Source organism: Acomys russatus, chromosome 20 (genome assembly GCF_903995435.1).
Source record: "Acomys russatus chromosome 20, mAcoRus1.1, whole genome shotgun sequence".
NCBI lineage: Eukaryota > Metazoa > Chordata > Mammalia > Rodentia > Muridae > Acomys > Acomys russatus.
Window position 1 is genome coordinate 14,303,229 of NC_067156.1, and position 15,126 is coordinate 14,318,354.

General features: G+C 43.5%; 1 protein-coding gene across 3 annotated transcripts in view; it reads left to right on the forward strand.

Annotated features, from left to right (window-relative positions):
- Fhod3 (formin homology 2 domain containing 3) overlaps positions 1 to 12,883 on the forward strand; it is a 415,945-nt gene extending 403,062 nt beyond the window's left edge. For 2 of the 3 annotated variants that reach the window (XM_051163629.1, XM_051163631.1), the window contains 4 exons: positions 2,978 to 3,170; positions 7,902 to 8,076; positions 10,184 to 10,345; positions 12,271 to 12,883. In XM_051163629.1, the coding sequence (XP_051019586.1) occupies positions 2,978 to 3,170; positions 7,902 to 8,076; positions 10,184 to 10,345; positions 12,271 to 12,353 (613 nt within the window). In that variant the 3' untranslated portion in view covers positions 12,354 to 12,883. Of the gene's footprint in view, positions 1 to 2,977; positions 3,171 to 6,411; positions 6,436 to 7,901; positions 8,077 to 10,183; positions 10,346 to 12,270 lie in introns of all 3 variants that reach the window. The other variant, XM_051163630.1, reaches the window with a different exon arrangement.
- The last annotated feature ends 2,243 nt before the right edge of the window (positions 12,884 to 15,126 follow it).

Here is a 15,126-nt window from a genome sequence, read left to right on the forward strand (position 1 = left end):
GGGGAGGGGTAGGTAGCAACTCCCTGTAGAAGGCTTAGCAAACTACAGCTATAGGTATAGGGGACGGCAGAAGACAGGTAAACACTCAGACTGGCATCTGACTCCCTGAAGCCTATTCCTCCTGATGGGACCCATCATCTCAGTAAATAGCACACCTGATTAAAAGGCTGGTAGTGGAAAAAACGAACATGCTTGTCTTGCCTTACACTAGTGAGAGGAGCTAGTCCATCCATAGCCATGAGACCTGTCTGTCTATGATCTAAAGCTTATAGGGAACTAATCTCTTAAAGGTTTCCCTTTCTCCAAGTCATATGCTTTGTCTTTCTGAACAAATATTTGGAGTCTTCCTTTCAAATGCACATCTTTTCTAAGGTGTGAAGTCCTTGTGCTTGTCCCTCCCCAGTTTTCAACATATAGATTTGAATCTTGTTTTCAGTTTTACATGTTAGGTTTTGACGCTCTTGGATCTAAAGCAGTGCTCCTGATGGTAGAAAATGAGGTATTTTCAGTCATACTTATATAAAAAAAGAGGAGTCAGAAAGGTCATATATAAAGACAAGTTATAGTTACTGTCTGGGTGGGACAGGTCCGTACAATGATGCTGCGTATGCGGATCTTGGATAATGATGTAAGACAATATATGCAGGGTAGGGTACCACCCTATCCTTATAACATCTATTTTACATCTGGCAAGTGATGTCGTCATTAGGCAGGAAGTTCAGGCTGGAGTAGTGCTGACTCAACAGCGACCCGAAGGTGCTGCCTTACACAGGATGGTCTGGGAAGGCTCGCTGGGGAAGTGATGATTTGACAGAGATCTGTGGGATGAAGACCATTACCATCATCATCACCCATTATCACTGTCATTGCATGTGGGTGAATGTTCTGAGCATAGCACATGGCCCATGCTGGATGCCTTGACAGTGCTGTGGCTCTTCCATGTAGAGTAGGTGGTTTGTTTTCAGTTTTGTTTCCGGGTTGTTCTTTTGTCTTTCCTCCGCAGGCTTAGCGCTTTGCCCTCTGTGTCCTTTTACGATTCTCCACATTCTACAGAGGGGCTTTAGTCTACCTTTGATAATAAATAACCACTGGGGAATAATGGGAAAATGGGAGGGAGGGAAGAATGGGAGGATACAAGGGATGGGATAAACATTGAGATGTAACAAGAATAAATTAATAAAAAATTAAAAAAAAAATAACCAGGGTTCCAAGGAGGCTGTAGTCATGACAGATTGGCAGAGGGTGGGGCTGGCCATGTGGTGCTTGTGTGCACATGTATGCGTTGTATGAATTTGTCTGTAGGTGAACATTGGATTCTTACTCTCTAGATGTTAAGAATGAAACTGCTATGAACATCTGCATAGATGTTATTATGTATGTACACATTTTCTTGTCTGTGTGTATGCACAAGAGGAAAACTGCTAGGACATGTTGGGAGTTGTATGTTTAACTTTCTGAAGAACTCTGCCACCTGCTTTGCATAGCAGCTGACCCTATTCTGTTCCCACCATGGCTGAAAGAGAATTGCAACTTCTCTAAGTCCTCACTGTTGCTCGGCTGTCTTCTTGAGATAGCCATCTCAGTAGGTGTGAGGTGGTCTATCATTTGTGATTTTGATCTTCATTGTCCTGCCGATTAACGATTTGAATGGACTTCCTGGCTATTTGTATATTTTGTTATAAAATGAGAAATGCCTGCTCAAATCCTTCACCTGTCTTTCTGTTTCTCAGGCTTCAGTTGGGAGATGCCTCTGTATATCCTGCCCAGCGGTACTTTATTATACATGTGATTTGCAGACACTTTCTCCCATTCTGAAAGTTGTGCTTTTACTATTGATAATGTTCTTTGAAGCACATGAGTTTTTAATTGTGGTGAAATTTAGCTCATTTTTTTCTACTACTTGCTTATGTTTTTGTTGTTATATCTAAAAAAGATATCTAATCCGAAGTCATAGAAATTTATATTTTGTTTTCTTCTGAGGGCTTTCTTTATGTTGTGTATTTGTTTGTTTGTTTTTAGCATTTTCAGCCCCCTTACTTTAAAAACAATTTATATGTTATGCTGTTATATTTTACAAAAGGAAAGCAAAATGTCCTTCATTTAAAAAAGAAATCACTTCCATATCAAAACTGCACACATCCGAGTAATCAGAACCAGGAGGTTTGTCTACAGATAGTGGTGTTACTTATGTAATACTCTTTGTTCTACCAAAAGATTTCTCCCTGTTTTTCACTGTCTTATTCATCACTTCCTGGTACCTGAAAATTGTGTGTTTTACAAAATGAATGGAATCTAACAACTTTGTTTGTGATAGTGTCTTGCTGTATGGGCCAGGCTTGCCTCACTCTCACAATCCCTCTTCCTTGGCAAGCAGGAGTCATCACGTTCAGCTTAGTAAATTTTAATCTATAAACATAATAGCTAAGATAAATTTTTATTTAACTTATTTGGCATGTCCTTCTTAAATTAAGATTGTATATTTAATATCACAAGAAAAATATTTAAAAATGCTTAGGAAAACTTTATAAGCATCTATTTAGATCCTATTTTTACATATATTATCTGCGCACATTTACAGTTACTCAAAGGACTAAGTAAGGGATTTCAAAACACTTCTCCATTTCTATTAAGTTCTTATATAATCTAGAAATTGTGCTGTGTTTTCCTGAAGATCCAACTTGGTCAATTTTCTGGAAAGCTTGGCAGATCCACTTACAAATGGAAAGCCAAATAAGAAAGTAGTCTGACCTCTTCCCACCCAGACTTTCTCTCACTCACATCCACGGAAGAGAACGTGAAATGAGCTTGACTCTTGTTTCATTTTTACCCAAGAAGACTCTGAACTTCAGACGTGCAGGAATGAATGGTGCTCGCTTGCCGAAAGCTGAGCGTGGAGATTCCTTATAGAAAAGCTTTACACAAGTCATTTTGGTTCTGTAAAAGCGAAGTCATTGCCATCACTGTCCTTTGCCTGCAGGTTTCACTCATTTTTACTCTTTATGGGCCATCCCCCTTATGCAATCCGAGAGGTAAACATCAACAAGTTCTGCAGGATCATCAGTGAGTTCGCTCTAGAGTACCGTACCACCAGGGAAAGGGTTCTACAGCAGAAACAGAAACGGGCCAACCACAGAGAGAGAAACAAGACCCGAGGGAAGATGATCACTGATGTAAGTTTCACAAACTCAGTTGCTTTGTGTTGTGGCTTTTGGCAGTAAGGGAAATCACAAGTGACTGCACCATTTGGGAGGGATGTGTTATGTTCTTCCTGATTGTGAACAGCAACACGAAAAAGTTTTCTCTCTTACTAAGTGCTCTCAAACTGCTCTCCTACCATGTCGGTGGAAATCTGCTGGGAAACACAGGACTACCAGGACAATGAAAACTAAGATGGGGTGCCTAGAGGGGAAATGTGTAGTGCAGCCATGTTGATGTTAGTTTATACTGATGGCGATCGACACCTGATGAAACGGGAGGCACGGGCACCAGGTAGCATAGAAAGGCAGATAAATTTATTTGATGTTAATTTAGGCTTCTCATTCTCGTAACAATGTCATGTATCAATTAGCCACTTGGACCACTCAATTTGAGAAGGCAAATTGGCCAGTTGATAACTCTACTGTAAGGCATAACCTTATGGTCACGTAATTTAAGTCATAGAATGTTGGGATTGGAGCATATTCCAGAGGACATTAAGTCTAGTAGAAGTTTCTCCATAGCACCTGGGGTTTCCCTGGACACTTTTCTCCCTATATTTCTGGCTCTTTATCTTCCCCCTCATCCTCGACCCTACCTATGACCCAATAGCATATCCCATAGCCAGGGAAGGGATTTGGAAGTAGAAACAGCAACAGACTAACTAAGGATGTTATATAGATGTGACACATTCCATAAGTGGAGTCGAAAGGATGCCAGAAAGTGCTATAGACTCACAAAGGTATCCAACACATGGTCCCACTCTGATGTGCCTTTATGAAACATGACATCAGATTGATATCTTGTGCATTATTACCAAATGAAGGTATACGTTTCATTTATAAAAAAAAAATTTCCTCCCCACCCCCTTTCAGGGAAGCCTCCTTTCTTCACTATTTATTCTTATTTAAATAGGCTTGGAGAGAATTGGGAATTGAAACTGTTAGATCACATTTGGGGCCAGTTGGCGATCTCCTCAATGTGATTTTTTCCCCCACTGTTTAGATGAGTGCCTATGAAGTTTTCCCACCTGTGCAAGTACTAGGCATCCCTGGGCTTCCCAAGAAGGGGAATGGGAGGAGTAAAGGGTTAAGCCATCAGGACTGTCATCACCCCAGGAGTATAGGCCTCAGCTGAACTCAACTCAGGCAGATGTCTCTGCAGAAGAAAGAAATCAATTAAGACCCTATGGAGGCTGCCATCTGTGGCCAGGGGAGTGTTCATAGTGCAGGCTAACCCAGGGAATGTGGTTATCACTAAGAGTAAGCATTCCTAAGCCTCTGACTTCCTGTGGATGCCCAGATGCTCTGACTACAAGATACTTTGTACTTAAAAGGCAGTTCTAGGATGAGCCATAGACTATACATCCCTTTATCACCTACCTCTCCCCAAACCTCTGGCTTCCTTGGACTTTTCTTGACTCCAGGGCACAGCAGACTACTGTCTCCCAGAAGAGGCCTGTTTTGCAGCAAAGTTCATGACTCTGAGTGTTACTTCTCTCAGCCAGACTATCCTCTTTTAAAATCTGCTTGCCTTGGATCTTTGGCTTTCTGGGATACTCAGAAAGCAAATTGGATCCACTTGGGCAAACTGTGACCTACATTTCATTCCAAAGTGTTATTTTTAAAAGTCTTAAAAAGGGGTCACTTATTTTTGTGGAAATTATACATATTGTAAGTCAAACAACACAAGTCCAATATGCTTATAGTTAGGAAAACACATTAAAATTTCTTGCCAAATTCCTGAGATTTGTAAAAAACAGAGCCTAGTAGGTTTTAAAATTTGTCCTTCTTTGAGAACATTTGTCTTTCAGAGAGAGAGAGAGAGAGAGAGAGAGAGAGAGAGAGAGAGAGAGAGAGAGGAGAGAAGTTTCTAGAGTGTGATTCAAAAGTATTTAAGTTTCTATTAATCTGCACAGCAGATTGCTTCAAAGTCAACTCTCAACCTAGTTCTTATTAGTAGAGGTTAAGGTAGTATTTGTATGGAAAGCCTGCCACCTTCTGGAATTTTGGAATATTGTTACTAAGGCCAGGCAATCTTGTATTTGCCCAACTCTGAGATAGAAAGTATGTCCAGTAATAGGGTGCTTGGACAAATGTGAGTACATTGAGAGATAAAGTCATATCCCAAGGATGATACAACCTAATTAGAAAATGAAATACTCTGTTGAAACTGAAGCCACACAGTAAATCCAGAGTTGCAGAGCCCAGAACATTACAGTTAGAAAGAATTTCAGAGAATTCCATAGAAAGTTGTTTTAATGCAGAGGCAAAATAAATAGGATTGTATGATAACAGCTTAAAGTGAGAAGTCTGCAGGAACTTTGGAGACAGCCCTCTCTGACCTGTAAGGCTGTCCCTCATTTACTTTCTTTTCTTCCCAGCATGCAATGGGCCCCTTTCCAACACCCCAGGGGTCCTTCCACGAATGTCTCAGTATGGAGCTCGTTCTTCATCTTTCTCTCCTAACCTGATCCTATATCAGTGATGACTGTGTGAGGTGGACCCTGCAGGTGTCAAGGCAGGGAAGTGAACCGCAAATGAAAATCCAGTTAAGATTGACTTTGCCAACCTGGATCAAAACTTTGGGGAGTCTGATATCAGGCAGTTTATTCCCAATAAATGCAAGCCCTGTTTAATTGAGAAAAAAGTTTCCTGGCGTAATACAATTCCCAATGCACAAGGAAGTGTACTTACATCAAAACTCAGGGTACATGTCATTTCTTCCAGGGGGATGTGTTCTAGAGATAGGCTTGAGGACATAGAAAAAGGTCTGGCCTGGTCCTGGTCATACAGACAGCATAGAGGTCATTTGGGCTACTACCAACATGTAGTCCTGATTGGACTTACGGAACCTTTGACTATACCGACAATGTAAGGGTAATTTAGACTATTAGGTATCTCTGGACCTGGTAGGAGATCTTGGGGAGTCCCTGGCTATAAGGGTCATTTATATTACGAGCCGCCTCCAGTCCTGCTTGTAGGATCTGGCCTGGCCCAACAGAGAACACAGATAACTAGGCTATTTATTACTTCCAATTCCCAGCTTTCTGGATGAGAAAGGTTTTGGTTTCTGTTTGTTTGTTTGTTTTTTTACGTCTTTCCCATTGGAAAGAAAATCCTGTGTCATTGAGATGATCTCATCTTTGCTGACTTCTGTGCCTTCTAAGAATCATTCTGTCTTTTCCATCTTGTCCTGTTCTGTTCTTTCTGGTAGACTGATGACGAGGATGACACTGAGGTATGACAATTCATGAATGTGAAGAAAACCACCTTTACCCTTCTGTGTGCTGTAGAGTACCCTAACCTAGTCGGCATGTAGTGTCGGTACCATTTAGCACTTGACACTGTGCATGGACATTTTCTGATTGGTTTCCATGTGATCACTAACCAGAATCCGATCAGTTCTTGTCATGCTGTTTGTGCCAGAGAGTGAGGAACTAACTGCATTTTCCAATGTCCCCAAGCCAGAACTAATCAGTACTCTGCCACTAGGAGCAGCTTTGGAGAATCACTTCCCTGAGGCTGGAAATGTGGACAAAGAGTCTCCTTCCCTTCCAGCCCCTCTCTGTGCTTTTTACAACCCAAGCCTGAGAACTGGGTTCCGGCTTAGTTGTATATGTACTGAGCACAGTGGTGCATGTCTTTAATCCTGGAAACTGAGAGGCCGAGGCAGGAGGATTGTGAGTTTCAGACCAGTGACATAACAAGAACCTTTATCAAACCAAACGACATAAAAGCCAAAATAAAATGGAGTCAGGCTGGGGACGCAGCTCAGTGGTGCAGCACTTGCTGCACATGCACGCAGCTTTGGATTTGATCCACAGCACCAAAAGCAAAAATAAAACCAAAACAGGGCAGATATATAGAGCATCCCAGAGTCAGGAATAAATGGGAGCAGTGATGGTTGAGCCTAGCGACTGATGAAGGAGAGGCATAGACAGCCTAAGTCACAGATTTGTCACTGATCTGTAGCAATGGCTGTGAAGCAACAACTTGGGGCTGACCTTGGTCCATGTTGATCTCATTCTTCTTGTGTGTATATAAAGCTCTATATAGAGTTTGAGAATACCTCTTGGGAAAAAAAAACCATATGTGCCCTGCATTTTTGAGGAAATCAACCTGGCTTTGTAATGCTTGTTACAGCAAGCATTTTAAAGGAACGTGAAAGTAGAATTGCTGAGCTCAGTCCCAGCTTGAATTTATCTGGCATGTTCTGCTCTGTGGCCTGACACTCAACACATTTGGGACTTCTCGCAAGCCACTTACTCTTAGAGAGTCTCAGTTTCTCATTCTGTAAAAGTGAGATGAGGTTAGGTCCACAAGAATCCTCAGCATTTGCCTAAAAAAATGAAGCTTAAGACAGTTGATGGGGAAGGAAATGTCAGGTCCTATCAGAGTTTTGTTTAATGTTTAGCTCTCCTAGGAGTTAATGTCAGTCTCCCCTATGTGACATCCATCCCGATGCAGGATGGATGGGTGAAGTTCCTTCTGCAGCCAGTGGCTTTTTTTTCTGGTGTTAGATCTTCCTGTAGAGATATTTGTCCTGTGTTGGCACTCTCCATGATGGACAGGACTCCAGAATATACTGAATATACACAGAGAAAGCAGAGGAGAGAACGTTTTCCCCAAATGAACAGTTTTTTAAAGCTCTATGGCCTCTTTGGCAAGTGTCCCTCACGTCCTAACCTCGCTTTGGTTTTGCAGTCTGGCAAATTCTCTGGCAGTTCTCCCGCAGCACCGAGCCAGCCACAGGGTCTGAGCTATGCTGAAGATGCAGCGGAACACGAGAACATGAAGGCTGTGTTGAAAACCTCATCTCCTGCTGTGGACGATGCCACCCCAGTGCTTGGCGTCCGCACTCGCAGCCGGGCTAGCCGAGGTAATTTCTGGTGGGTGAGGCTTGTCTTTTCTGGTAGTCCATCCCACAGGAATGGTCCCTGCTGTCCTGTGTAAGTTGCTGCATCCAGAGAGTGTATGTGAAGAGCCACCAAGTCTCCAGTACTCTCAGTGCTTACTTAGCCACACAGAAGGCTGTACTAGTTGGTTATAAAGATGGTGCAGTGGAAGCCTTCATAGGAGGGGGACTCAAGTACTGGGAACTTTTTAAGTATATTTACTATTATTATCTCTCTCTCTGTGTGTGTTTTTGTCTGTGTGTGCACGCGTGCGAGTGCACATGTGCATGCTCGGAATATTACTCTGTGCATGTGGAGTTCAGAGAACAGCTTTGTGGAGTTGGTTTTATCTTCCCACATTAATGTGGGCTCTAGGATTGAACTCAGTTTGCCTACTTGTGTGGTGAGCACTTTTACCCTTGGAGCCATTTCAGTGGTCCGCATCGTACAACTTTTAACAGAAACAAGACATCTACTCTGGACTAGAGGGATCAAGGGAAAAAAACCTGTCAGGTTTGTACCCTGTGTGTCCATTTTCACTCACCGATGAAGGTACTCAGGGAGTGTCTTCATTACTGTTCTATTGCTGCAAAGAGACACCAAGACTAAAGCAGCTGTTAGAAGAGAAGAGGCCAGGCATAGTGGCGCACACCTATAGTCCCAGCGCTCTGGGAGGTGGAGGCAGGTGGAGCTCTGTGAGTTTGAGGCCAACGAGGTCTACAAAGTACATCCAGGACAGCCAAAGGTTGCACAGAGAAACCCTGTCTCAAAAAACAAAACAAAACAAAACAAAAGATAGCTTTGCTGTTGGTAGCTCTACTCTGAGGACAGCCAATGTCATGGAGCCACTTAGAAAGGAGAGCAGAATAGACTTTAAAAGCTGCGCCATCAATTACACAGCCCTTGCCACTTGAAGACATTGTTATCAGCCTCTTTTTTATTTACAGTAAGATTTCAAGCACATGTACGCATGCATGAACATGCACACATACACACACATGTATGGCCACACACATACACAGGCACACATGCATGGCCACACACACACACACACACACACACACACACATTTGTGCACACATGCCCATGTTTACAAAACAATGATCCACTGTTTTTAATATATTAATGTTCATTTAAACATCATTTACCTCCCTCAGAATTGGCAAGTTGGCACTTCTTTGGCTCCAACTGGACCTTAGTCAGGCTGGATATCAGTGGCTCTGAATTTGAGAACTCTAGTCTATTGGCCTGTGAAGCTGTCTATCTATTACCAAGTGAAGTTTAAGGTGTAGAAACGAATGATTTGGGCTACCCCCTGGATCTTTCTGAAGACTCTCCTCACCATCCAAGAGTTTGCATAAGGACACTCATCTGCCACAGAGGCCATGGTCTTAGGTATTAAATCACCATTGGTTTCTAAGTGATGCTGCTTGGAAGCCCATGTGTTCTTCTGCCTATAGGGAGAAGCTACCTACAGGGAGATTTGGACAGTCTTAATGCGTAATTATCTACAAGACACGTTTTTATGTCAAGGAGCAGATAGGTGTTCCAAAAACAAACTCTACTGCTGTTTGAAGAGGGCATGACCTTTTTGTTTCTAGAGGCAATCCTGACATGAAGTGTGAACCATGAATCTACTTGGCTTCTGTGCCGTTGACTAGGTACATACAGCTACTGATGGAGAGCTGATGTGGCAATCCCTTGGTGGCTCTATGTGCACTACTGGATGTGCCCTGCTGGATGTCTCTGATGTGCTATGCAGGGTATGGCTTGGGTCATTTGCCCTCAGGTAATCATAGGACCTGCAGGTGGCAATGGCACACACAGGAGAGGGGGAGAGTTAGATACCACAAGAGACAGGAACACAGCCATCTTGTAGGAAAATATAAAATGCTCCAATTCGGGTTTCCACAGTACTGGCAGCATAGCGGACACAGGTGGGGCCAGGCCAGCCTTCCAAGCATGCCGCTAACTCTGAAGCCGTCTCTGGTCTTTACTGGAATCTACTTCTGAAGGATGTCAGCTATGTAGAAAGACAATGACATTTTGCTTCCTTTCTCTCTGAGTCCTCTGGTTGTCTTAATTTTTCAGGATCCACTGGCTCATGGAGTATGGGAACTGATGAGTCACCCAGTGTCCCTGATGACGCAGCTGATGAGATCATGGACCGCATCGTCAAGTCAGCCACCCAGGTGCCCAGTCAGCGAGTGGTGCCACGGGAGAGAAAGCGTTCCAGGGCTAACCGCAAATCTCGTGAGTGCATTTCAGGAGAAAAGTAGACCTGTCTCATAACCTGTCCCCAGGCTCAGCACTGAACTATCACCATAATGTATCATTTAGCTTTTCTTTTCAGAGATGGCATTTGAAATATACAGATTTTTAAAAATGACTCTCATTAAGACAAAAATAGCCTTCCTTAGTCTAAGGCAATTATATAGTCTTGGATAGAACAAATTAATACGGGACCTGAGGCTCTAAATTACTGCTTTTGGAAAAAAAAAACATAACAAAGCAAACAACAACAAAAAAACAAATGTTACAAGAAAAGTCTCAAGTTTCTTGGTCAAACTGTTAGAGTTCATGGCCCAACTCGTCTCCTAAAGACAGCTGAGGGTACCTAACACAGCTGTGTGCACAGGTGAACAGGCACTGCCTCTCAGGGGGTGAAGGCTGCACTATAATGGGAAGAAATCTGGGTTCAGCTGGAAGCCTTGGGTGGAGACAGGCGGCTATAGGAAAACTCCGAAGCATTCCACTTCACTGAACAGCTCTGTTTCATAATAATAAATCGCCCTCGCAAATGGGAAGCTGGCATACAGAGGGAACGCTGCCTTTCCCGTTTCTCACCATGTCTGTTCTTGCGCTACACATCCATGTGACCTGGATTGCAGGGAGTGGTCATGAAAACAGTCTGGAACTTTCAGATCTCTTGCTACATGCTAAAAGATCCTCTGTCCAGGCATGGGAGGAAAGCATAGATTAAGGGGTACTGCCAGCAGACCCTTGGAATGGGACCCTGGATTCTGGAGAAGGGATGATGGGACTTGGGGGTGGGGGTCCTGGCATAACGATTGGAAAGAAAGCGACTTACTTTTTCTACACTGATCAGAAGCCTTCTCTGATCAACCGAGGAAATGGTGAATTTGGGATTAGGGTAGGAGGTAGACTTACACCTTCTGAAAACAGAATAAATACACTCAATGTTTTATGATCTTCAAATAACTAGAGTGGGCCAAGCATAATTTGTAACTTCAGGGAAATATAATTAACCTTTCAAATGACAGAGTTTGCTTAAGGAGAGACATTTGATACTTCCTCCACCTTTATGCAATCTTTACTTTCACATAAAAGTTGACCAATGCCAAACAATAGGAAATGTATATTGCTGAGCTAAACATGGGCCTCTTCCGTGGGAAACATGAACAATCTCCAGTGACCAACAGTGCCCTAGTAAAGGTGGTATGGACCTCAGCCCTCTTGCAACTTTTATGACTTACAGAAAGCACTAACCGTCCACGCCCCGCCCTCCCCCCTCCGCCCCTACCCCCCACCCCCGCCCAAGAAGTTGGATAGTTGGTTCCTTGACATCTATTCAGGAAAGGTCACTGATTATCCCCATCACTGTCCCAAAAGGTCTTCTGTCAAGCTGAGACCGAGACCCGTATCGCTCAGATTCTTCCTCACCACCAACCCTGGGCTCTTCCTAACACTTGGCTGCACCAGGGCCCCAGGCCCTTGGTTATATCATTTTCTTTTTCTTTTATTTTTATTTTTTGCATTCCTTCCCCTAGCTTTGCAGTTTGGAGCTTGCTGACCCTTCTAGGTGCGGCTTACTTTCCCTCTCTTGTGTCCTCAGAGCCAGGTGTCCCATGTTATGACTCTCTCAACTCTCTTACCTTCCATTCTAGGAAGATGGTGAGCTTTCCACATACCACCTACACTTTCTGAGGTCTGCACCTGTTTTTTCAGAAACCCTGTGTAGCCATTTCTCTCCTCCTTTCAATCCTGTCACCCCAAGCTCTCTCCCAGGGTACTTCATTCAGCAAGAGTAGAGTAGCCCTGGGTTACCCTTGGTTCTTGGGACAATGGGTACTGATACACTGAGGATCATATGTCCTTCTTCTAATACCTCCTTCTCTTTTTGTCTCTCTGGTTGTGACCTGCCGGGACCACTGCAGTACGAAGGACCTTAAAGAGTGGCCTGACTCCAGAAGAAGCCAGAGCCCTAGGCCTGGTTGGCACATCTGAACTGCAGCTGTGACTTTTGTAGGCCCTCCGAAGTGTTCTGAGCAGAGGACCAGATCTGGCTAGACCCATTCCTTTCAGTACGGGGTGGGGAGACTTGAACATCTGATGGCTCAGAACTGAGTGCTCTTTTCTGGGTGTTACACCGCTTGTCACCGCTGTGCATTGACATGGATCTCCAGGAATCTCCTGCATGTACTCTTCATCAAGCCAGCTGTTTTTCTTGTTTCCTTGATACCTGGTTTATTAGTTCCAAGCGTGACACCTTTTCTAGGAACCAACAGTCCTTGTAAGGAACAAATCACTTCTGTCACGGTTGTTAAGGTAACACGGGGCAATGTGATTAGACTCAGAGACTGGGTCTCCACAACAAAAACGTCCAGATATAAACGCCAATGTTGTACACGAAAGCAAGCACAGATTGTTTACCAGTTGTGGATTTTAGATGTACTAAATGTTTATACAAACCCATAAATGTACACCATGTTTCAACTACTAAATAAATAGAGATTAATGCCATCATAAGAAACTTTTTAATTCTTGTAGGTAGAGGGCCTTGAAGAGCTACATGGGTTCACACCCTCCCCAGCCAGCAAGAGCTCTAGCTTGAATGATCTTCAGCCCTTTGGGTTGTATTTTGTTGACTGTGTAGCCACAACAGAGTGGTCTTCGACACCCGTGATTTAATTAGGCATCCATCCTTGCAGCATCGTCAACCTAGTTCTGTTTCACTTTACGCACAAGGCTTAGTGTGTGTGATGCTAAAGCAGACTAGAGTAGCTTTTCACATATCTGAACTTTTCCAAGACTAATATTTTTGCCTTTTATGTAAAAATCCAGTTTCTCAGAAAATTTAACAATCACCCAGATGAAGTAGAACCGTCTGCAGAGAACGTTGTGTTTATAGTCACGTGCCTCAAGTACAAGATGTCAAGACCTACAGTGTTCAAGAGGGGATTAATTTAGGGATCTTAGCAATGTCAGAGTGTCACTGGGGCTTACAGGTGCCTGGGAAGGGACTTGGGTTTTCAGAGCAACTCCGGGCCTCGCCAGGTCTCCCCATGAAATTCGTATCTCCCAAATCACGAGAAGTTAAACCATTATAGTAGCTGCTTTCAGAGGCTGGGCAAACACTCCAGCTTTCAAACCTCTGTGCCTCTGTATCTGGGGTAGTGATTTGTAGATAACACATAGCAGATGTCATCTATAAAAAGATGACAGACTCATACCTCCCCCTTTGACTGTGCTCTCCCTAACCTGTGGTGAGCGAGCACTTTATCAAGCTGGCATTTGCGAGAGGCTACCTAATGGATGTGAGTGCTCCATGAGAGCCTGGGAATGTCAGTGGGGGTTTGTAGATTACAGACTAGGGCTCTGATTTAATCGCCCCTTGAAAAGGATACACAGGGTATGATAGTCATTTTCCCTTTTGTATGTGAGTTATTTCGCATGTGGTTTGCTGGCTTTGAGGGCGCTGGCTTATTGCCTCCGCAGTGAACTTAGGCATGGGCTATCTATCACACAGGACAGAGATGGATATACACAGGAAGCCGCATTGTCATGCTGCCTGTGAATGGACACTCAGTGCCCTTCTGGCGGCCCCTAGTGTTCTTCTGAATGATGTTGCTTTAGCAGAGAAGGCCACATTCAGAAAGAGTGGCTGGGAGAGTAGAATGGTAATGTTAGGGACCAAAAGCTTCTGAGAAGCAAGCAAGGTTAACTAATTCCTTGCTTTGCAGCTAGCTAAGGAGAGCCTCTTGTTTAGAGCTTCATTTTAGTTATGCTCTCTTATGCTCACTGTAGTGTAGGAGAGGGCAGAGATGCCCACCAAAGTCTGTTGATGAGACTAACCCGGTGTACTGAGAACTACTGCTGCAATCGTTATCTCCCTCCCTTGCCCTGCCCAGGACATTGGAATTGAGGTAGTCTAGAGTACGGACAGGACATAAAGACATTTAAAAGGTCCACCCACCCACCCCTTATTTCTAATGTGGAGATGACTTTGAAAGTTATTGCATTACAGGGCATGAGAGAGAGAGAGAGAGAGAGAGAGAGAGAGAGAGAGAGAGACAGAGAGAGACAGAGAGAGACAGAGAGAGACAGAGAGAGAGAGAGAGAGAGACAGAGAGAGACAGAGACAGACAGACAGACAGACAGACAGAGTGTTCCTGTGTGTTCCATGTGTGGAGACTATGAGACTATAGAGGATGATATGAGGGATCTTCCTCTATAGCTATCATCATCATCATCATCATCATCAATAATCATTGGGATAGTTTTTTTCATTGAACCTAGACTTGCTGGCCAGTAAGCTCCAGGATGTGCCTGTACCCAACCTGTCAGTGCTGGAGTTACATCAATAAGCAGCCAAGCCTAGCTTTCACATGGGTGCTTCGGGACCCAAACTCATCATGCTTGAATAGCACAAACTTTACTCACTGAACCATCGCCCCAGTCCCACAAGGTCTGTCTTTCTGTCTCTCCCTTTCTTTCTTTCTTTCTTTCTTTCTTTCTTTCTTTCTTTCTTTCTTTCTTTCCTTCTTTCCTTCCTTCCTGTCTTTTCCCTTCCCTCCCTTCCCTTCTTTCTTCTCCCTAGGTGAGTGGTATACACTAAAGATAGTATATATAAGAATTAGGTAAAACTGGGCTCAGAGGTTAAGAAAACTGACTGCTCTTCTAGAGGTCATGAGTTCAAGTCCCAGCAACCACATGGTGACTCCAAACCAATGCAGGTGTACATACAGAGCACTGTATATATAATAAATAATTAAATAAATAAATCTTTAAAA